Source organism: Sus scrofa, chromosome 4, assembly GCF_000003025.6.
Source record: "Sus scrofa isolate TJ Tabasco breed Duroc chromosome 4, Sscrofa11.1, whole genome shotgun sequence".
Lineage (NCBI taxonomy): Eukaryota > Metazoa > Chordata > Mammalia > Artiodactyla > Suidae > Sus > Sus scrofa.
Window position 1 is genome coordinate 35,550,359 of NC_010446.5, and position 24,739 is coordinate 35,575,097.

General features: G+C 42.6%; 1 protein-coding gene and 1 long non-coding RNA gene across 7 annotated transcripts in view; one reads left to right on the top strand and one right to left on the bottom strand.

The window, feature by feature from the left end:
• Positions 1 to 15,036, bottom strand: part of GRHL2 (grainyhead like transcription factor 2) — a 196,607-nt gene extending 181,571 nt beyond the window's left edge. For 3 of the 6 annotated variants that reach the window (XR_002343689.1, XM_005662935.3, XM_013996569.2), the window contains exon 1: positions 14,181 to 14,531. Coding sequence is in view for 2 of the 6 variants with exons in the window: in XM_005662935.3 (XP_005662992.2) it covers positions 14,181 to 14,200 (20 nt within the window). In the remaining 4 variants the exon portion in view is untranslated. Of the gene's footprint in view, positions 1 to 6,487; positions 8,237 to 14,123; positions 14,147 to 14,180 lie in introns of those variants that run through there. The other 3 variants (XM_021090600.1, XM_021090598.1, XM_021090601.1) reach the window with 3 other exon arrangements.
• On the top strand, positions 14,399 to 19,136 carry LOC110260426. The gene is made up of 2 exons (XR_002343691.1): positions 14,399 to 14,520; positions 16,912 to 19,136. It is a non-coding gene; the product is annotated as an uncharacterized LOC110260426 (long non-coding RNA).

Sequence of the window (24,739 nt, forward strand, 5' to 3'; positions counted from 1 at the left end):
GTGGATATCAAAATACTACATACACATACACACACACACACACACACACACACACACACACGTATGTATATGTATGTGTGTGTGTATATATAACAAGAGGTTATGTATATGTATATATACATGTGTGTATATGTATATAATGAGATTTTTGAGATATCAAAATACTACATACATACACACACGTGTATGTATATATACACATATGCGTATATATACATACATATATGTAACAAAAATGTACGGTTCTCCTAAGAAAGTACAATTTGAGTAAACGGAAAGGAATGCAATTCAAAACAAGTTCTGATTCCACACTATCGAACTGGCAAAGACTAAAAAGAAGACAACGTGCATTGTTGGGAAGGAAGGTGAAATCCTTCTCCCTCAGATACGCTGCTGGTGGGAGTGTTAATAAGGGGCTTTCTGGATAGCAGTTTGCAACGATGAACCAAATGTCTTTAAAAAGAGGATGCCTTTTGATAGGAATGTCTATTCACTAGAATGTATTTCAAGGAAATAACTAAGGTGGGTGTGAAGATTTAGCTATTCAAATATTGACTTTAACAATTTAAAAAAAAAACACAGGAAAAATTTAAATGTACAACAGGGAACTGGTTAGCTTAATCTGGACGTTTCCATTCGGTATAAAACTATGGGCCATTAAAAATATTGGCCATCATGGAAAGCGCTCTGTGATCAATTTAAAAATAAAGTTCCTATCTCACCCCATATATACAGTCTATTTGCATGTATGGGCGTAGAATAAAGTAAAAATAATAGATGTCAAAGTGTTGGCCCTGTTACTACTAAGCTCCTTGAGGGGTAGTTTTGAGAATAACTGTATTCTCTGATGCTTTTACAATTATGTCTGAATTAATTAGCCTTTAAAGGGCTTTTTAAATTATCTTTAAAATAAGACTAAAATAAAGGGGAAAAAATGTAATGAATTGAGTCCATAAAGGTTGATCCCACACGTCCACCTTTGAAAGCAATGAATATTCTCACACGCAAGAACGATATATCTGTCATCAACACTTTTTAAGTTTGGAACATTTTTTAAATCATGAAATTAAATGAAAACCAAGAACTGGAGAAAATTACAGCCGGCATTTTGACTTTTGTTCATAACTGCAGGTATGTTAAAAGCACTCACGAATCAATAAAAATATCACCATACCAATTCCAAAAGACAAACGAGTGAAAAATAAGAACAGATCCCTGCTATCTCATACGGTGCCTTTGTACAGATGTTGGAAGGTGCCCTTTTCCCTGGGCAGAGGCCAGAAGGAAGATTAGCTGGATCTCAGCCCCAGGGTCCCCTCATCCAGGACACAACACAGCTGTATGTAGCAGCCAAGGCAAGAGCTTCAGTAAAAAAAGAAATATAAATGACCAATAAACATCTCTGAAAATGTTTAACTTCATTATGTATCAGATTGCCAATTAAAAGAAAAAAATTTTTTTTTTTTTTTTTTGCCTTTCAAATTGACAAAAAAAGTATACTTCTTCTATACGGGTGACAGGTGTGAGAAAAACACTTTCAAACACGGTTAGGAGAAAACAAATGTTTGCAATCTTTCTGGAAGTCATTTTCAAAGTATGAATCAAGAACCTACAAATATTTATATTTTCTTCTGTACTTCCAGAAACTTATTCTAAAGTAATAACGAGACAAAGATTTGTGTATAAGCATGATTTGTAACAACGACAAAGAAGAACCACCTAAATATAAAAAAATAAGAAATGTAGATTTCACCTTTGAATGCTATACAGAAGAATACTGAAGAGGCCAGTAAAATGCCAGTAACATTGCATTAAGTAGAATATGCAAATGGCATGATGATGGAAAAAGGGGAGATCATCATTTGTTTTGTATTCTGTTGTGTAACAACAGTCATGTGCATGCATATGTTAGATACTGTACTCAATATGTGAAGGGTTAGGGTCCTGGAATTATGAGTATTTTCTCTTCTATAAACCTTTCTCTAGTTCCCAATTTTCCTTCAGGAGCCTGTATCATCTTCATAATCAGAAAAAACGCCTCCCCAAGAAAAACTGCTTAAAAAAACAAACACACACAAATGCAAAACTATGCCATAAAATAATTACAGTACAAGTCAGCCTGTGCCATAGCATTAAAAGCAGTGAGGTAGGTCATTCAGAAGTGCTTCAAAACAGTGATTTATAAAATAACCCATCAATGAGGCTCAGCAGCAACAAACCCGACTAGTATCCATGAGGAGGCAGGTTCGATCCCTGGCCCCACTCAGTGGGTTAAGGATCTGGCATTGCTGTGGCGTAGGGCAGCAGCTGCAGCTCCGATTCAGCCCCTAACTTGGCAACTTCCCTATGCCACAGGTGTGGCCCTAAAAAGCAAAAAATTAAAATAAAAATAAAATACCCCATCAAATATTAAGTATAATAAAAATACCAGAATCATAAACATGTTTTCAATTCCTTCCATATTCCAAGGATATTGGGTACAACAACAACAAAATCTGGTTAGTCCTGAAAGCTCAGAATAGCGTGTTCAATTCGTTCACCTGGCCAAGCGTGGGTTAGGCTGCAATAGAAAAACTCCCAACGTGTAATTAAACCTGTCCTGGGTATTGACCATATAGGTATTCCATTGTTTAAAAAGGATCAGGAAGCCGGAAAAAAAAAGCATGTGGGTCTTTTCAATGAGGAAAAGAGAAGAGAGAGAGCTAGCTACAGCTGCAAGTCAGTGCAACTTCAGGAGACCAGACCTGATCAACCAACTGTGCCCCAAGATACATAGGCAAATTCAAAAAGCAAATTTGTGGTTTTGTGTGGCTGAACATAACAAACCACATCTTTTGGCCTATTTCCTAAAATTGAAGATAAACACAGGATCAAGAGACAAACCATAACGCTCCCTTACCTCCCTCCCATAAAATCCTGTAAGGATTTATTTAGACTCAGAACAACTAAAAAGATAACCATTTTTGAAAGTGTAAGGTACAGTTCTTGAGATCTGGTGAATTTCTGCACAATGAGAAGAGGAGGGGGAACCAGGTAGGCATGGAAAAGAAGGGGACAGCTGCAAATTTCCCTTTGAATCCACCACCAAAAAGTACACCCGCGGAGTTCCTGTTTCACCAACTCTGTTGATTCCCATGGCCTAAGGTTGCTTTGGTTTTGTTCACATTAGGCAAAGTTCATTTCTATTTTTTTTAAAAACCACCCTCCCCGACTTTTTTTTTTCCTAACATATTTTTGGCAACTTGAGTGATTCTGTGAGGCCACTTTCTCCCTGAAGTTCACATCGTGTACTTTTTGTTCCCTGCTGTTGATGCTCCTAGGATATGTTGAAAAGCAAGTAACTTCACATTTGCGACAAAGCCTCCATTAAAGACGCCTGCAGGAAATCCAGTGATGCAATCTCATACAGGTTAACTAACAGAGTGCAGCTCGCGGCTGGCATGATCTATGCACCAGCTTGTGGAAGCAGGTAGATGAGTCACCAGCGCAACCCTCCAGGGAAAAGCAAGTCCACGTTGCAGAAAAAAATAAATTGTTGTTAAAAATCAATCAGTAAAAACTCAACCTGGCTTAGAACTACTTTTTGGTTTTGATGGAAGTCATCTTCCGGGCGCTTCCTGTTGCTCCAAACGATCAAATACAACTGGACCTACCACCCAGGCTCTCCCAGGAACACTCGGGTGGGTTGAGGTGGCAGGAAAGGCAGCCCCGCCTACAGAGAATTTTCTCCAGGGAAACTGCGCAGGCGCAAGCGGCTCACTTAGTGGCAGCAAAGGTTTCTTGTCCTCTTCGTTACCGCCCTCCTGCCCCCACCCCCATGGCTGCGAGTTATACAAAGGGTGGAAACTCCCACACCTACTTGAGCTCTTTTGAAAAGCAGCTGGACTTGATGATTGGGCAAATCCAAAAAGACAGGGTGGTTGAGACACTAACCCAAAAGGGTATAGGTGAGCGAGGCATAGTGCAGAGGGCACACGTGGCACGCCAGTCGCCAGCCCTGAGGAACAGGGTGGGCTGGCCTGGATCGGGAGGAGGGAGGGAGCAGATCCATTCTACCTAGAAAAACAAGCAGGAGGGCTTCTCCATTTAGGGAAGGTGTGTTTTATTTTTAAATGTCTTCCTGGCCAAATGACTTAGCGAAGCTCAAATAAGAGACAAGCGTCTATAATTTCTCCAGGCAGCGAGCCAATCACAGTTAACCTATTGGGCTTGTATTATTATAGTTTATTCTTTATTTTCTATGCCTGTAAACATTCTAATACACCATGAACATTTTTTCCTATTAAATACTTTTCCATAATACAATTTATAAGGCTTGCCTAGTATTTCATCATCCCACTGAACTGATTTACTAAATCAGTCCTCTGTAGTTGGGCACTTAAATCTGCCCTGATATTTTACATTAAAAGATATTCCTACGGTTAGTATCCCTGACTACTTCCTTAAGTTAAAGCCGTAAAACTGGAAGGCAGGTGTCAAAAGTAGGCCCATTTCCACCGGGCCAAACTGTCCTCCAGAAAGTTTATGATAATTTATAAGCCTCCTAAAAATGCATTTTACCCAAACCTAGTCTTGTTAATCTTGGCCAGTTTGACAGGAAACTTGGAGCTTTCCTGTTCTATAATCTGTATTTCTTGGATTATTAATAAACTAAATATTATTTCACATGTCTGTTAACCACTTGTGTAGCTTTTATGAACTGTCTGTTCATGTTTGTGGACCATAGTTCTATTGAGACCTCTGTCCTTTTTAAAAACGTTTTCAAAACTGTGTGAGATACTGGGGGAGTGGCTTGGTTTTCAATGGGGTATTTTTTTGTTTGTTTTATTTTGTTTTGGGGAAGATACAGTTTTAAGAGTAGCCACCAAGATGTCAAAGCAGCTAAAAATCGTCGTCTGCACGGGACGCATAAATATACTTAAAGGGTCTTGTAACCTATCAAAAGTCTTCCCCTTGGAGAAGCTTCCAGGGGCTACAGTCCATCTTGCCCTGCTACCACTATTGGCTTCAGAGAAAAATGGACTTCAGAGACTTTTAAATCTTTAAACACAATAGAATACCGGAGAAGATTTTATTCCTGACCTAAAAGAATAGTCGTTTGTGTGCCCTGAAGTGAAATAATATATTGCCTTATAATCGAGGTGAAACTGCAGGTGCCATTCTTATCCGTATATTTCTGAACACTTATTAAGCCACTGGCTAGGCAATACTGGTTTACAATGGGTGTCCCTGAATTATGTTTTCTTAAGAGGAGAAGAATGGGAAAGCAGGGGAGAAGGGGGAGACGCAAAAGGAAGAAGGAAGGAGGAAGAGGGGGAGGGCGAGGAGGGGGGGAGAAGAGGAAAGAGAAGTCCCACTTTCTGACGTTTTCAGCTCATGAAATTTTATTTGTTGTTCATCCATTGCCTCACTCTCACTCCACAAGCCTGGGCTCTCTCTGGGAAGAGTTCTCAGAGTACCTGCCAACCCTTTTTATCTGATTTTCCTGTACCTTTACCACCCAGCTCAGTGAAGCTGTGCGGGGCTCCACTAGGTAAAATCATTGATATCACTTCCTAGCTGCCCTTCTGAATTCCAGGAGGCCCGCTGAATTCCTCCCACCTGTGGAAATCTGTTTCTTTGTCATCTTCAACTACCTTTTATTTTGCTAAAATAAAATGATTTAAGAAAAGGCAAAAAGACAAAAATAAATAAATAAATTAAATAAAATGATTTGAGGGGGCAGGGGAGCAGAAACAGGTCTCACTGTGCCTGGACCCTCCTATCTCGTAACCTTCACGGTGAGCAGCCACCAGCCCAGGCCCCTCTGGAGGGAGAAAATGAGACTCAAGCAGAATGTTGGAGCAGGTGATTATCCTCAGAGATCATGTAGTTTGACCTCATTGTACAGGTGAAAAGTAATGAAAAAAGAACCCTCTGATCTTATGCTAATTATCTTATTGGCAGTACAGGAAAGAGGCAAAAGCTACTTGTGTTCCTTGCTGCTTTGAAAAGTTAGATCCAAGAAGTACAGAAGGCAGTTATTTTCTGAGGCTCACTGAACTGCGAACTTCAACCTGTGATTTGGGGTGAGTGTGGGAAGTCCATTCTAACTCAAAATAATGCTGTTGGAATCTTAACATCTCATATACTCATGTTCATATTCCAAGAAGCGAATAGGCAATGCCTCTCCTGTTCCCAATCTCCCTATCAAAAATATATATATATTTTTAAATAATCAAAACTTCAGATTTTCAAATCCTACCTCAGGCAGAGGCCGATATGCAACACACAAGAAAGAATACAAGGCACTTTTTTCATCAAACCAAACTTTTAGCTCCAAATCCTACACTCAGTTCCTCACAGACCCTATATAATTTCTAAGGCTGATCCTAGATCTAGGAGTCAAGGCTTCAAGTTAAATTCAGAATCAATTCCCCAGGAAGACCAATAGCACATGTCCTTCTCCCCTGGCCCCTAGCTCTGCAGGCTGAGCAGGGCAGCTCACCTGCTGCTGAGAGAATGCTGGCAACTCAACAGTAGCTAAAGCGTCGTTTCTTCCTGCTCCGTTCTTCCTCCCTTCATTCTCCTCCCCCTTCACTTAAACCTATTCCCCTTTTCTAAGGTTCTGATCTCAATTCAGGAGCCTTAAATAAATAAATAAATAAAGACTTTGGCCCCGGGCAGTTAGTTATAGGCGTACACTCAGCATTCCGGACGAAAGGCACCAAGTTAAAAAGAAGTAACAAGCAAATCTCGCTTTCCTTTTCTGCTCCGGAGGGCGTCTGCATTCACACTTGTTTAGGAGGCATTTCCTTGGGAGTAAATGTAAAGTCCGATCACAAACTTTGCTCCCCACAAAGTTCACTGCCCTGTTCATTGCAAGTAAAATAAGGCTCTTCATCACCACGGCAGCAATGGCTTTCCACTGAATGCTCATTCAAATGCGTGGTCAATCTCCAAAACCTCGACAGATTGTCAAAAGATTCACTGAAGTCCCCTGGAAGGTACCAACTGTTTTAGCACTTTCCATAGCCCTCTAAAAATGAGTACTTGGTGGGTATTTTGTATACCAAATTAAAATGTGCTGTTGTTAAAGATAATAATACTTGCATCTTGCTGCTTACCCAAATACATCAAGCTAAAACACTTCTCTTCCCGATATAAATGGGGATGGAAGTTACGGGTAGATTTCTCAAGAGGTGCTTTCTGGCTTCTGACCCATTTACCCCATTATAGTCCAGTCCTTTTTACCATAAACCATTAAAAGACCTACAGCATAAAATGTCACTTTCTAGTGATGGATGGATGAATGAATAGATAAATAAAACAGAACCAAGGAGCCATGAATTCTCTAATGGATGGAAATACCTAGAGCAGGTGGAGGGTAGAGAGATTCTGATTGTTGGATGCCTAACTTTGAAGACTTGAGAAGCTGCCTGAGGGACTCCCAGGTGTATGCTGTCGTTACTAAGCAACCCACTCATCCTCCTGCGCCAAAGCAGAAATTCCTATTCAGCCTGTTGCTGCTCGCTAAGGAATTTTTCCTGGACAAGTGTGCCAAACCAATCACTACCCTATTTCGGCTTAGACCTTGTTTTTTGTTTTGTTTTGTTTTGTTTCAATTGAGCAGGAATCCTTGAATACGTTTTGAAAAGGAAGAGAGTCCGCACCCCAAAATGAACGTGAGGCATCGTGAGTGAGGACTCTAATTTAGGACAAGACTTGCCTTATACTAAGAACTGAAAAGTAAACATGTTCCACGGTTAAACTCAGTTGACTTGAATTAGGTGAGGTGGCATCATCTGCTGCCATCATCTTAACTCTTGGCTCAGGTTAACAAGAATGGGCAGCTGTGATGCAAATGCTAAGAGAGCACAGCAAAGTTCATGGACTCAATTATACCTAAATCTCTCTGCACAGAAGATGTGCCCCGGTGTGCATTCCTACCAAGCAATATGGGAGGGGGGAAAAAAGTGGCATCAAGAGACAGACCCAGGAGGGAAGAAAGGGGGAAAAATACATTGTTTCAAACTAAGGATGAAGTAAGAGAGAAGAAAAACAGTATTTAACTAAATTGTTTCTTTTTTGACCTGAAATGCATGCCTAGTTGTGTCAAAGTCTCAGAGGGGAACAAAAGCTTTTGCCTAAGTTACCTAAGACTTTAAAAAAAAACTAGACTTAATAACCTAACATCAGGAGTTCCCGTTGTGGCTCTGAGAGTTAAGAACCTGAGGATGAGGGTTTGATCCCTAGCTTTGCTTGGTGGGTTAAAAGATCCAATGTTGCCGCAAACGGTGGTGTAGTTCACAGACACGGCTTGGATCTGGCGTGGCTGTGGCATAGGCCAGCAGCTACAGCTTCCATTCAACCCCTAGCCTGGGAACGTCCATATGCCACAGGTGCGGCCCTAAAAAAAAACAAAACAAAAAACCTAATATCAAAATAATAATCTTGTTTCAATTATCTATAGATTTCACACAAATAGTTCCTGGAGTTCTTGGGTGGTGGTGCTCATGTTTCTATGTATGTTTGACTTACTTGGCTCTATGTCTAAATTCTCCTTTTGACTTGGCAGGGTGCTGCAGATATAGATACTGTTAGATACAGCTTTTTATCACTGCTCCAGCACTTAGTTTTAATCCTCCTTAAATCAAATGGCACTGGGTCCAACTGGGTGGCAATGGTCTCAGTAGTTAGTTTAAAACAGGAATTAATTCTAGACCAACAGAAAGCCTGGGACCATCTCATCAGGGTAATACTAAAGCTACCAATAGTCCTAGAAATGAAACTGCAACCACCGCCCCCTTAGATATATACACCAAGGACCAAGATCTGATCATATACATCAGAATTCATTATCTTTGACTCTCTGCTGCAAAACTGATTCTAAATTCAATGAAATAACTGTGCTCAGGAGTTCCCGTCGTGGCTCAGTGGTTAACGAATCCAACTAGGAACCATGAGATTGCAGGTTCGATCCCTGGCCTTGCTCAGTGGCTTAAGGATCCAGCATTGTGATGAGCTGTGGTGTAGGTTGCAGACAAGGCTCAGATCCCAAGTTGCTGTGGCTGTGGTGTAGGCCGGCAGCTATGGCTCCAATTCGAACCCTAGCCTGGGAACTTCCATATGCCGTGAGAACAGCCCAGGAAACGGCAAAAAGACAAAAAAAAAAAAAAAAAAAAAAAAAAAAAAAAAAAACTGTGCTCAGAAAAATGAACCCCACTTTTATGTTCCAATGTGAAGCTATGGAAGGACAAGATTGGCCTTCGAGCTTTAACCTAGCTCCCTAGTGAGTGGGGATCCAGCCTAAAATATGAACTTGAACTTTTAGCTCTTGGGACTGGCAGAGGCCCACATGGGTGCCATCCTTCCAAATCAGGTGTTTAGTAACTCCAGAAATACATGACCTGTCAAAAGGATCCTGCTCTTCCAGAAGGGACAATTCAGCAAAACAGTGAAATTAACTGACGTTGAGAGAAGACCTGGGAATTCTTAAAACTAAGTTAAACTGGTTATCAGATCCTGCTCATCCAGAAGTAGCATAATGATTGTAAAAGAAAGCCCACAGGCTTCATTTCACTTACATGCTGGATAAACACCCGAGACATTGCATATAAATTGAATTTATTATGTAAGGTAAGATTAAGGACTTACTTAAAGCATTATTTTGCTTAGGAATCCAATGTAGACGATGCCCTGGCCTCTCCCAAGAGAAACTAATTCCACAGCTCTGGGGTGGGGCCCAGGGATCAGTAGTTGCACCAAGTGCCTCTGGCGGTATTTTTGTAATCAGATGGGTTTGGGTAGCACTGATTTAAAGAATTCCTATGGAGATTCCTATTACTAAACACATACCTATTATCTTCAACTTTTTTAAAAAAAAATAAATCCAGATTTTCATTCTAGCATGTTCAGGTAGGTTAGCTTTGCGTGTATATTAGTTTATTTCATTGAAAATGCAAAACCAACCCAAGCACACTGCAGTGTCTGTTTTCTGGTGGCTATCCATTTGGTGAAATTGAATGAGGGCAAGAGAAAAGAAGGGCAAGCCTTATTTTGCTGGAGGCTAATCTAAAAGGTTGAGATAGAACCAAAGAAGAGGGACCAAGTACACAAGGTATTTGCTCTGAAACGCCCACCTCTCTAAACTTAATTTAATCTAATTCCCAGGGATCATCTAATATGTGTACATTTTTTCATCTCTAAGAAGTGTGCAAGATTTAATCCATTGTTTAGAAGAGAACACTAGACCCTAGCCGTTAAACTGGTGATATTTGGGGAAAGAGACAAGATTGACGCTATCGGCCAATTCTTTATTTACTCCACTCTTGACAGCCAGGACCATTTACAAGTATAATGTCTTGTTTTCAATGTACAAATGTCTGGACTGTTGGTAAAGAATTGATTATATTAGTTTACTTAATGGGACCACTGTGTCTCTGCCTCTCTGATCCATCCACCCACAGTGGGCACCTTTGCACTTGCTCTTCCATGTACCTGTAACACTCTTACCCCATGTATCTCCAGTGCATGATCCCTCACTTCAGGTTTCTGCAAAAAGGTCATCTCAGACCATCTTATATAAAATAATTCCTCATTTTTCTCAATCCCTTTAGCCTGCTTTGTTTTCCTTCATTTATCATCATCTAACTTGTTATGTATTTACTTCTTTGTTAATTTACTCTGTTTCCTCGCACTACAGTGGTAGCATTATGATGGCAGGGAGTTTGTTCTATGTGCTAATGAATCTCAATACCAGGATCAATGCCCAGTAAATAATGGCACTCACGATATGGTCATTGAATAAGAGAGTATTTTTGGTGCTTTGAAGATGATATGATTAACTCAATATTGGTGATTTAAAAGATATTCTAAAGAGCAGAAAATTTATTTAAAATGCTTCATCTTATTACTTGAAAGCCTTTCCACCTGAGGTATCTAACTCTGGACATTTTCCTTTTTAAGATAGTGGCTGGACTCCTTAAGATATATCACACAGAATGACTAAAGGCAATTGTCCTAAGGCAAACATGTGGTGGGTCAAGAGAAGAGGGATTAATGTAATGTCTGTTCATGTCTCATCTTCCACTAGAGTGTAAGCCCCTTGGGGACATGGCCATCTTAGACATCTTTTTATTCTATTATACCTATCTGAACATGGTGCAAATGGCAGGTCGTCCAAAAACATGTGTAGGTATGAAAAACACCTGTGGGCTTCCAATAAATCATCTACATTCTGAATATTTTGGCAGTTAAAATAAGAGTTTCTAAATCCATCATTGTGCTGCTAGAATACACATGCTTGTTGACAAAGATCATAAATCTTCATAAAATGTTAGAAAGGGGGAGTAGAAAAATTTTAAGTATGTACGAACTGTCCTAAAAATACTGTTTTAAATAGTGATAGCATCAACATGGCAGGACATAAAAAGCAGATAGTTTCAATCCGAAAAGTTCACAACCATAAAAAACGATGATGCTACTTCGGCCCAGACTTGCTAACTGGAATTATCTTCGTATGCAATCCAAAAGCTACCTACACCTTGATGGGTTTACAGAAAAAAAAAAAAAAAAAAAAAAAAAAAAAAATCCCATGTGTATTCTTTTACGTTCGTTCCAGAAAATACAGAGAAAATACAGAGAGGCCTCCTACGTGGATTTACCATCGAGCTTCAGGAACCCCGTTTGCTCTGGCAGGAAGCCCCAGAAACAGGCTCACGTGTTCTTTTCCTTAGAGCCCTCAACCCTACTTCCACCTAACATACACAATTGCAAAAGCTTCAAGTTCATGAAACACGGACTCACCCCTGCCAGGCCTCCATTGGAATGCTGACATTAAGAAAACTAGGCCAGGATTTGCAAAAATGATCCAGAAAACACTCATTTCAAGCATTTCTCAATAGTCTAAGCAAAGAGAGGGGTCTTTGGGGTATTTGGTCTCTTTGGGATATTGATGGTATTTCTGTTCCCTGGATACAAAATGAATTGTTGGAAACCATAACTAAACAAAAGCTACTTTCATTCAGTGTAACTATACGTAACCCCAGATAGTTATTGCTCACCTTCAGTATCATATTAGTTTCAAGTGTACAACATAGTGATTCGATGTCTATTTACAGTCCGAAACGATCCGCACAATAAATCTAGTTACCATCCATCACCAAAGTGAACACAATAGTGTTGCCTAGGAGAACTTATTTTCAATAGTCTTTATCGGTTCTAGGTGTAACTGATTAAAATAAAAACCTAACCATTTGCATTCCGAACTCCTTTGAGTTCTGCTGTATCACAAAACGAAGTGTGCAACCAAATGGTAATTGTGTGATTTAACCTAGGAATTAGAGTAAGTCTTAGTCAATATTCACCAGATTTGCAACCATTTTTGACACGAAGCTCGAAACAAACCACAAAACCCTGTTGCCATCTCGGCCTTTGGCTACTGAAGTTTTTAAGCTTGAGTAGGGAGTTCTCGAAGGCTACAAGGAGAACTTGGGTTGGGAATGGGGGTAGGCTCAAAGATTCACACACTTCCCCAGCCCTACCCCTACTCCGGCCCTCTTGGCGTCTTTGTAACACTAGTTCGTCCCCTCCGCTGTGTAGCTAGCAGTTAGCTTTTCGTTAGTGGGTAAAGTACTATCTCGTAGGTTTTCATTTTCAAGTATGACAGCCCGTGTTGTTAGCTCTGCCCACCCGCGGCTTAACTTTGAGGATCGTCTCCTCCATCCCTGGACAGGTCCGCAGGGCATGCCCGCTGTCCCCTCAGGGCCCCTCAATCTGCGACGTGTCCCAGGCCACTTCTCCAGGAGAGGCACCCGTCTCTTGCCCCGCGGAGACGCCCAGAGGAAGGTGTCCCTGGAGTGGCCACACTGCCGGGGCAAAACTACCCGGGAAAGCGGAAAGGTGGCCCCGGCGCACTTCCAGTAGGACGCAGCCGGTTCCCAGCCCGGGACGCGCCCGACAGGAGGGGGAAGGAAGTGTCGCCACCGAATCCCAGGAAAGGCCAAGGGACCCACCTCCCGCTCCCCTTCGCTCCCGCCCTCGGCCCCACCTCCCCCTGCCTGCACAAAGCCGGCCCGGAGGCGGGGGACAGGCCTGCTGGGAGGCCTCCTGGACGAGACTGGACCCGGGCCCGGCGCCCCGCGGCTCAGGCCGCCGAGCCCCGAGGCGTCTAGGGATCCTGTCCGAGCTGCGACGGGCGCGCCCCCCAGCTAGCCCTTCGAGGGGCGGGAATCAGGGCTGGGCCCCTCGCCTTTCCAGGCGAAAGAACCCCGGGGAGGCCCAGCGCACCCGCGCCGTCCCGCTAGCCACGCCCGAGGTGGCGGCCTCCAGCGCGGGGCGCCTGGGCCTGGAGGGCCGCAGAGGGCGCGGGGCTCCCGGGGCCGCGTCAAGGCCGTCCGGGCAGAGGTGACTCAATAAGTCACCGGCGCGCCTTACCAAGGCGCCAACCCTAACCTCGGCTCAATCACCCCTCTTTTCCGAAAGGGCCTGTCCTCCCGCACCTGCTTAAGGTGGCCAAACAATGCGGGGACAGGCGGGAAGGGGCGAGGGGGCGGGGAAGCTGGGGGCGGGGTGGGGACAGCGCTGGGGGCCCTGAGACCCCGGCGGCCCGGCGCCTCGCTTCCCGTCGGGGGCGCACCACCCGGCGCGCATACGCACACCCTCCGGCCCAGTGCGGGAAGATGGCCGTTTCTGCTTCAGGATAAAGGCTCTTTGTTGTGCTCACACAAAAGCCGCCAAGACCCGCTTTTCCAGCAGGGCCATTAGGTAAATCGAAGGAACTCGGCTAAACTTCCAAAGGGCCCTAGGAGCCTGAAGCGGTGGGAGCAACTAAAGGAGAGGGGGGAATAACAGGCCTCCCACCCTCTCCTACCAAAACCTCTGCCAACCTCTGCCAATATCCAAGTATATATCCTGGGAGACCGGGGCGAGATCATTCGTAAGGGAGGAAGCAAAGAGGAAAACCTACTTTTACTATCAAGGCCAAAGGGGGTATTAAACATTCCATTCTTGCAAGGTTTCTCCCCTTAACCAGGGTAGAAACATAATCTGGAAAAGTCTGGATACACCAAAAAGAAAAAGAAAAAAGAAAGGAAAAAAACCAAAAAAACAACTTAAAAAAAAAAAAAAAAAACACAACAAACCAGTTGCCATCAGCCCAAAGTGGTAGTAGCAGCAGCCGGCGCGTGTGATCCACTTACTTGTCCGACTCTTGTGACATGTTTGATCCAATGAACTCGCTCCCCTTTTCCTGGAGCCTCAGCCTCTGGTGAAACTGGACTTTCAAGTCTGTGCAGGTGAAGGTGTGTGAGAGCGCCCGAGATGGCAGAACAAGAGCTACAGGTAATTCTGCTTTTCCGTCCCCCCTCACCACTCTCGCTCGCTCGCCCGCTCGCGCCCTCACCTAGCCGGAAAGGTGGGATAAGGGGGGGCCCCTCACATGGGGCCCGAGCTCGGAGGCGGCCAGGCGGCGCGGAGTCCTCCCGGATCGTGGCACTGGGCAGCCACAGAGCAGAAAGTGGCGGACTTGGGCGGCCACAGGTAACTTTCTCGCAAGGAGCTGAATTCTTTCACTAAAGGGTACAAGCCCGAGGGACGAGCTGCGCCGTGATTGGCTGCGGGGCTCTCTCAGGTGAGCTGCCATTGGCAGAGGCGCGCTCAGGTAAGGCCCTTCTCCAGGTGCAGGTAACTCACTCCGAAGTTTACCTGAGTGGAGCGGCGGCACGCTGCAGCCCGTGGGAGCTGAGGGTCAGCGCTTCGAGTAGACTTCATGCTACGTTTCCCTTCTCGGAGGCCGGCCTGGGGTGGGGGATGGGGGGTTGGGAGACCTTGAGGGAGAGAAGTTAACCAGGAAAAAAAAGCAACACCTGCCACCACTAGGGATTGTGGGTGGAACGGAAGGACTAAGGAGAGCTGAATTCGGGGATCTCAAGCCAACCGGAATCACATGCGTAATACAACCACAAGGCTTTTAATAATCACGCTAGGACAGTGTTTGACAATATCAAAAGAGTACCGGCCTGAAGTTTACTTTGTGCTCAGGGCGAGGGGGGCAGGGTGGGGATGGGACCCAAAGATCGCCGAGTTTGTTAAATTTGTAATTGCATTTTTAACATTCTTATCCACAACAAACACTTTCCTTCGGGTTTCAATGTGTAAAAGGGTAGATTACTAGATTGACACACAGGTGAGCATCCTTTCATGAGCTGGACATATAGGGAGTGGCATGGTTTTGATGGGGTGAGGAAATTTGATTGAACAGACACGAAAATGGCTCAGGTGCATCTCTTCCATCTCAACTCTGTAGCCTGGGATTCCAGAGCTGCAAACCACCACTGATGCCCTCCCATAAACCTGTTGTCATTTGACGTTACCAGGCAGGCATCAACATTTACATTGTAATTCAATAGAAGCAGCCACTACAAAGGTGCTTTATCCTTCCAGCTTAATATGGTTGCTATGGAAACAATTCAGGATGAAACTGACTTTGTTGTAGTTTTCCTTTCTCCTGATTGGGAACAACAGGCATTTGCAACCGTAATTTACAACCACTGCTTCCAATGAGCGGTTGTGGAAGTTCTGACAGGAGTCTAGCACATGTATATGAATTGCAGAAATAGAGAGCATGGAAAGCTTATAATTTATTTCAAGTTAATACTGTATTGAGAGAGATGATACAACTTCTAGATTAATCTAAATGGATCATGTATTTCCTGAAAATTAATTACCTTATGAAACAAAGTTTGACTCTTCCATGTTTCATTCTCAACAAGTGAATTTCAAAATGTTTTCTTACTTTTTAAAGACAGTATAAGCACACACGCTTACTTTTTAAAGATGGTACAATACTTTAAAATAATGCAGTACCCACCTCTCCTCCACCTTCTTAACCACATTCCACTTTTAGCTGTCCATTCTGTTCTTGACCTTGTTATTTCTAAATAATTTACACTGCTAGCCCTTGATTTATCCATTTAGATGTTGTGCTTTGACCACCTGCTGACTTAGGTAAGGACTTAGCTCTTTCAAATCCCATGCAGTTTCATTTTCACCATTCTTCCAACATCTCTTTCACAGATTGAGGGTAGCAAGTAGTTAGTGACCGCAAATACCAGTCACAACAGAGCCAACTAGTGTTCTATGGCTGTTTTCTTTCTTATAAAAAGCTTTTATCTATGTACTTAGTTTATGATGTTTCCAACCTGATTTTTTTTCTGTAACATATCATTTTATTTATTTATTTTTCTTTTTTTGCTGCACCTATGACATATGGAAGTTCCCAGGCCAGGAGTCTAATCAGAGCTGCAGACTGTAGCTGAGACCTATACCACAGCCATGGTAACACCCAGTCAGAGCTACTTCTGCAACCTAGGCCACAGCTTGCTGCGATACTGAATCCTTAACCCACTGATCGAGGCCAGGGATCGAACCCACATCCTCACAGAGACAATGTTGGGTCCTTAACCTGATGAGCCATAATGGGAACTCCTATAGCATATCTATCAAATGACTATCACATTTATTTTCCAAATAATCAAACAATCAATCCCATTTTTCCCCACTGGAACCATCCCTCCAAAAGTTCACCACCCTGTAGCAGTGGAGATAAGTCTTCTCTGGAGCTGCTACTCAGTTGTCATCCTGGGACAGTCCTTCATCTCCAGAATAAGAACCCCATTTATCTGTCCTGTTCCTTCATTCCTGGTTTGCTACTTCACTTTCCATGGCATGTGTTCCAGTAATAACCTAGGACTGGGTACAGAAAGTAAAGCTTAAAATATCTTCATTCAACTCTTGCTTTTTTTTTCAAATCTTACTTTTGAAGGAGCTTGACCAAGTATAGAATTCTACTTTGAAATTTTTCATTAAGTTCATAACAATTACTCTTATTTTTCCTTTTTTTTTTTTTTTTTTTTTTTTTTTGCTTTTCAGGGCATCACAGCCACAGCAACGCAGGATCCGAGCCTCGCCTTCAACCTATACCACAGCTCATGGACAACGCGGGATCCTCAACCCACTGAGCAAGGCCGGGGAATCAAACCAGCAACCTCATGGTTCCTAGGCGGATTCGTTTCCACTGCACCACAGTGGGAACTCTGTACTCTTATTTTCTAGTATTCAGTATTGTCATTGAGAATTCTAATGCCATCCTGATTCCCATTCCTTTGTGAACTGGAATTTACCCTTCTAGAAACTTATAATCTCTTTTATCTCTAATATTCTGAAATTTCATAATTTTGTGCCTTAATTTGGAGGCTTTCATGAAATGTTTGCAAACATTTGACTCTCCCTTCATATTCAAGAATGAGGTCATAAAACCCCACTGAAAACTACACATGGGGGGCGGGGGAGTGTGCTTGCTCATTGGTGAGTTTGCTATGTGGTGATCAGGGAAAAAGTTCATCTTTCCCTAAGGAGATCCCCCAAATGTCAGAAACTAGAAGTCTTGGAGTTCCCTTTGTGGCTCAGGGGAAACAAACCCAATTAGTATCCATGAGGATACATGTTCAATCCCTGGCCTTGCTCAGTGGGTTACGGATCTCATGTTGCCATGGCTGCGGCGTAGACAGGCAGCTGTAGCTCTGATTCAACCCCTAGCCTGGGAACTTCCATATCCCATGAGTGCAGCCCTAAAAAACAAACAAACAAAAACTAGAAGTCTTTTCTTCTGGGCTCTTCAGCTTCTCAAGAGAAATATCTGCAGCCTCTTGCCTGAGGGGACCTTCACCTGGCAGCCAGTACTCTGGAAACAGTTCAGGGGAAGGGGTCCAGACTGCTTAGTATGCAGAGTGTCTCATTCTTTTCTTTCCTGTAGGTGCCTCATTCCCGTCCTTTTTGCTGCCTAATGCACAAGCCTCTCTGCTGTTTCTCCTGCTGCCGTTGTAGTCACTTGACTGTGAGAAGTGGGACAGGGGACCTGGGGAACTAACAACTCCAAACACATTCGCTCAGCTCCCAACCTCTCCCTCACTGCTGGGATCCTGAGGCCTCTCATCATAATCTGTCTCTCTCTCTCATGACCTCTGGCATCTCCAGGATCCAAGCCAATCTGGGGTTTTATAGAATAATCGCTTGTCCTGCCCTCTAGAATGACAGGAGAGGATAGCTTCTGCTGTTCTGTTTTACCATTCTCTGTTCTTCCACCCATCCCATCTTCCAGAATTGTGTTGAAATACATCTTTTGCAGATGATCCCTCCTCTCTTCTCTTTGCCCCTATGGATTCATCCTTTTATGTTCCTGTACTGTCCTTTTCAGGAGACAAGGAAGATACACAACTGTGGGTCGATTTGCCATCTTTATTTTTTCCCCTTTTTTTAGGTCTTTATTTCTTTCAAATTATAGTTGATTTACATTGTTCTATCAATGTATGCTATACAGTCAAGTGACCCAATCATATATATATACACACATTTTTTTTTCACATTATCCTCCATCATGTTCCATCACCAGTGACTAGACATAGTTCCCTGTGCTATACAGCAGGATAATTTGCTGTTTTTAATCTGAAGCTATTTCTAAAATTATCCAAAAGGCTTTACCACGCTGTCCCAGATTTGTTTATGCAAACAAAACCAGAATTTATGGGCAAACTTTTAATTTCTTTGGTCCGTGGTGGCCAAGAATCCTTTGTTCCTCCCTGACACCTAACGACTCAGCTTTGATTATTTCGCTTAGTATCCCCCGATTGGCTGCCTACTTCTGTGTTGATTGGTTAGATTAGACCACCCAAAGTGTGGTCCCTGGTTGGACCATCAACATCAGATCACCTGGGAGCTTGTGAGAAAGGTAAATTCACCAACTTAGCCCAGGCCTCAAGAAACTCCAGCCTGTGGGTCTAACAAGCCCTTCAGGTGGTTCTGATCCTGTTAGAGTTTGAAACACAGTGACCTGGGGAGTTCCTGGTGTGGCTCTGCAAGTTAAGAACCTGAGTAGTATCCAGAAGGATGTCGGTTCAATCCCTGGCCTTGCTCAGTGGGTCAAAGATCTGGTGATCTGACCCCTAGCCTGGGAACTTTCGTGTGGCCCTGAAAAGAAAGAAACACCTGAACTATTTCATTCCCAACCTACTGATTATTTATATAATTGTTGACCATTGTCTTCAATTGGAGCAGTTAGTGCATCCAAAAAAAAAAAAAAAAAAATTAGGCTGGCATCTGCTACAGTATTCATCATAGATTTAGGAGTTTCAGTAGAGGTTATAGTTTGGTGGTCACTTTACATGACAGCAAAAGTGTAACTTTTCATATAAAAAGCTAATAATAAAAGAGTGCTGTTTTTAGACCAAATTATCTCATTTATGAAATTAAAATTTTAGTTAAAGTCTCAGGAAAGAAAAATAGTATCGTTTATTCCTATTGTCATCTTAGTGGTGATCTTTAGCATCTATTTTGATGGCCAATCCCATTTTCCTAAATTAAAACTTCAGGATTTGATACTAAATTGTCATTTTATTATGCTGAGTCTTTTATAATGAAACATGGGGAGAAGAATCCCATTTCTGTGGCATCTGGGCAGAAATATCAAGTTTTAAAGGGATTCAGATTAACTGAATGAGTCTGCCTGCTGCCTCTTCACCCACTACTTGTTATACATGGGGCCACCAAAGCAGGTCTGTCGTTGAATCTACTGTGAAGTGACTAAGAGGTGGTATCTCCTAGGCTGGTTTGCACTATAAAAGCACTAAGTTGTTCCATCAGCTGTTATCCCCAAGAAGAAGGCTTGGGAAGAATGAAATGTACCTGAATGCCTTCATCTGAAATTCAACATAGAGATGTGTAATGTAACCAACCAAGCATTAAACGGCAATTCTTGCACAGTTTGGGGCCACTTCCATTTTTCATGGTTGCATGGCTCTGTGTCTTTGCATTGACACTTACTGTTTCCATGAAGGTTCTGGAACTGGCAGTGTTGCATTCAGTTAGTAGACTGAGGTTTGCATATCTCCTTCAGGGATGTGAAGTTTTCTGTTTCTTAGGCTGGCCATTGGTAACTCTTCAATAGAAAACATTTAAAAAAAAAAAAAAAGAGTCCCCTCTTAGCCTCGTGGGTTAAGGATCTGGTGTTGTCACTGCTATGGCTGTGGTTATGGGCTGTGGCATCTGTTCATTCCCTGGCCCTAGAACTTCTGCATGCCAAGGGCATGGCCAAAAAAAGCTAGAAAGCATGGTCCTCTTAAAACACAGTGCATTGAATATATACCTTTATCTCTACTTCTTCCTAAAGTCCCACTGATGGATGAATAAAAGAGGAGATTAGGTGGTTTTAAATGACAACAAAATTTGGAAAGTACAAAGTGGAAAAAAGTGAAAAGTGACTAATGAAGTAGGAACTGCTTTAGCTGAGCTGAGAAAGATGAACCTGAGCCTCTGTAGACTCTGAAGGTCAAGCCTCTTTAGCCTGTAGAACCTCAGAAAGGCATAGAAGATCAAATTTCCAATTATCATGGAAGGTGGGAGTTGTGGGGCTCAAAGCAGAGGCGTCGATTCAAAATCTCAATTCAAAGCTGTTAGACCCCACCTAGGTCCCCAGGTCCACCTGGCATAATCGAGTTTCCAGCTGTATTAATTTGTTAGGGCTGCCATGACAAAGTACCACAGATTGTGTGGATGAAACAACAGAAATTTATGTTCTCACACTTCTAGAGGCTAGAAGTCCAAGCTCAAGGTTTTGGCAGGGGTGAATTCATTCTGAAGCCTCTCTGCATGGCTTCCAGGTGGCCATCACTGGCTGTCTCCTTACCTAGGCTTTTCATGATGACCATACACATCTGGGTCCCAGTCTTCTCCTGTTTTAAGGACACCAGTGATATTAATTAGGGCCACCCATGTGACCTCACTTTTTTTTCTTTTTTAGGGCCACACCTATGGCATATGGAAGCTCTTAGGCTAGGGGTGGAATTGGAGCTACAGCTACTGGCCTATGCCACAGCCACAGCAACTCGGGATCCAAGCCACACCTGCGACCTATACCACAGCTCATGGCAATGCCAGATCCCTAACCCACTAAGCAAGGCCAGGGATCGAACCCGCATCTTCATGAATCCTAGTCAGATTTGTTGCCGCTGAGCCACAACAGGAACTCTGGGGTAGCACTTTTAATTTCCTGTGGGTAGTTTTTCTTTTCATATACACCTTGGCTAACTGTTTGGCACAAGAGGCCTAGTTTTTGACCTGACTCTGCTTTTACATGCCTTCCTCACTGAGTTTAGTCATTTTTAGCTTTTTTTTTTTTTTTTATTTTATTTTTCAGGCTACACCTGCGGCATATGGAAGTTCTCAGACTAGTGGTCGAATCAGAGCTGCAGCTGCTGGTCTACACCACAGCCACAGCAATGCCAGATCCGAGCCGCATCTGCAACTTACCCCACAGCTCATGGCAACGCCAGATCCTTTAACCCACTGAGCAAGGCCAGGGATCGAACCCATATCCTCATTGGCACTAGTCGGGTTCATTAATGCTGAGCCACAACGGGAACTCCCTAGCTTTTTATTAAAATGAGACTCAGGTGACTCTTCTTTTCACTTGAATACTTAAAGGCAATTGTAGAGTTATGACTTGGCCTAATCACAATTTTGTTGTGTTTCAGGGAAAAGGGGGGCCTGAGTAGAGGGAGAGAGATGGGGACACAACTTGGTGGAATAGTCAGAACACAAACAATGTTTATCGCTTAAGTTTACTGTCTTATATGAGTGCAGTCCATGGTGCCCTGAAACAATTACAATAGTAACATCACAGATCGCTGCAACAAATCTAATAATAATGAAAAAGATTTAAATACTGCAAAAATTGTCAAAAGGTGACACAGAGATGTGAAGTGAGCAAATGATGTTGGAAAAGCAGTGCCAACAGACTTGTTTGATGCAGGGTTGCCACGAAACTTCAACTTGTTGAAAAAAAAATGTGCAAAGCACAGTAACATGAAATGTGACTCTACTGAGAACCTCAACATATAAATTTAGGGGAATCACAATTCAGTGCATAATACCATCCCGCCTCCATGCTGGCAGGAGACAGAAGTGTCTGCTAGACAAGACACTTGCATCTTTCTTTGGATGAAATGATAAACCAGGAAGACATCAAGGGAACCATCAGGAGTGAGGCATTGGACCTATAACAAGGAGAGTATGTGAAGGCCATCTGCTAATCGGTGAGATACCATCTCCTAGCTTCGTCTACCCAGCCCAGTGAGCCAAGAACCAAGCTTATACCACTACTAGCCATGCCTCTCCTCAAGGTAGGAGATCAGAGAATCCTTCTTTGGATGAAATGATGATGTCCTAGAGAAAAGATTGATAGATAATGATGTGGATGTATCCCCAATCAGGAAGAAAGAGTGAGAGAGAAAGAAGGAAGAAAGGAAAGAAGGAAAGAAAGAAAGGCAAGTCAAAACCACTCCAAACTACCACCTTACACCAGCCAGAATAGCCATTAACGAAACGTCTACAAACAATAAGTGCTGGAGAGGGCACGGAGAAAAGGGAAGCCTCTTACACTGTTGGTGGGAATGTAAATTGGTGCAACCACTGTGGAAAACAGTATGGCGATTCCTCTGAAAACTGAAAATAGAATTACCGTTTGACCCAGCAATCCCACTCCTGGGCATCTATCCAGAGAAAACCATGACTTAAAAAGATACATGTACTCTAATGTGCATTGCAATAATAATTGCAATAATGTGCATTACAATAGCCAAGACACAGAAACAACCAAAATGTCCATCGACAGAGGAGTGGATAAAGAAGATGTGGTACATACACACAATGGAATATTACTCAGCCATTAAAAGGAACGAAATACCAGCATTTTTAGCAACATGGATGGACCTAGAAGTTATCATGCTAAGTGAAGTTAGACAGTGAGACACCAACATCAAATGCTATCACTTACATGTGGAATCCAAAAAAAAAGGACGCAATGAACTTCTTTGCAGAACAGATAATGACTCACAGACTTCGAAAAACTTATGGTTTCCAAATAAGACATGTTGGGGGTGGGGGGATGCACTGGGGACAGAAATGGTATAAAATTGGGTTGTGATGATTGTTGTATAACTATAAATGTAATAAAAGTCATTGAATAGTTAAAAATAAATAAATAAATACAATTTTTAAAAATAACAAAAGTAAGAAAAGGGAAGGAAAGGAATGGAGAGAGGAAGGAAGCCTATTCTCTACCAGATCTCCTTTCAACAAGATCCATCAGTCAGCAAGCCCCACCCTCACAACAGAGGTTCTAAAAAGCTCTTTATTCCACACTCGTAAATATAGATATAGGTTAGAGGTCATTGGACATTTGAGAAAAGCCTAAAAAGACAAACCAAAACAAAACAAAGTCATCTCTCCAGCTTTCTCCTCTGTTGCCTCCCTTCTTCTCTGAGTCTTAAGACTATTTCTTTCTTGGTTCTTTCTGTTCTCATATGTCTTAATGGAGCACATTGTCTAATACCATTTTGAGAAAGGGTGCAAGAGAGGCAATTTTTAGAACTTGAATTTCTGGAGTTGAATTTCATTCTATTTTTGCATTTCATCAATAACTTGTCTAGCCTATAACTCAGGATTTAAAGGCACTTCCCCACCCCCACACCCAATATCCACAACCCTGTAACATTGTTGAATGAGCTAATACATTCTGATTCTTGATCCTTTGTGTCTCAGCAGTTTTCTCTTGGCTTGTTTCATTTTATCTTCATTTCATTTATCTGCGCTAGAAAGGTCAGCCCAGATGTTTTATGATAACTGCTTCAGTTTACATCATTTAGAACTCACTGTGCTGAGCACTAGGTGGCTCATATCAATCAGAAGTCTTTTTTTTTTTTTTTTTTTTTTTTTGCTTTTTAGGGCCACACTTGCAGCATATGGAAATTCCCAAGCTAGGGGTCGAATTGGAGCTACAGCTGCCATCCTACACCACAGCCACAGCAACGCAGGATCCGAGCTGCTTCTGCAACCTACACCACAGCTCATGGCAACAAGGCCAGGGATCCTTAACCCACTGAGCAAGGCCAGGGGTCAAACCTCCATCTTCATGGTTCCTAGTCGATTTTGTTCACTGCTGAACTACGAAGGGAACTCCTAATCAGAAGTCTTTTAATATTTGAGATCTTAAAAAATCATATTTATCTTTTCTCTGATAATTTTCCTCCCAACATTTTTCCATTTCTCTTTTTTTGAAACACCACTTAGTCATGTATCAGACCTTCTTAACTGATCCTGAAATTTTCTTATTTTTTCTCTTTTACTCTCTATTTTGTTGTTTTTGTTCTATTAGATTTTAAAAATTAAAATATGATTGCACACATATTTTCCTTCTTACCCATAACCCGCATAAAGAAGTTTCTGAAACACGAATTGATTAGCCTCTTATTGAACTTAAGCCTGCATTTGCTCTTCTGTCTCCCTAAAACTCTTGTTCTCTTTTGTCCCTCATGCATCTAGCTCCTAAGCTTCCTTCAGATCAGTGCTCCATCACCTCTCTCTCTCTCTTTTTTTTTTTTTTTTTTTTCCCCTTTTTGGCCACCACATGGCATAAGGAGTTCCTGGACCAGGGATCAGATCCAAGCCACAGTTGCAAGCTGCGGCAATGCTGGCTACTTAACCCACTGTGTGGGGCTGGGGATTGAACCTGCATCCCAGAGCTCCAAAGATGCCGATGATCCCATTGTGCCATAGTGGGAACTCCCCCAATCATCTCATCCACAGAGAAGCATCTTTGGCTTTCCCAGTTTCGGTATAGGGATATTGGGAAGATACATTTCTCCAT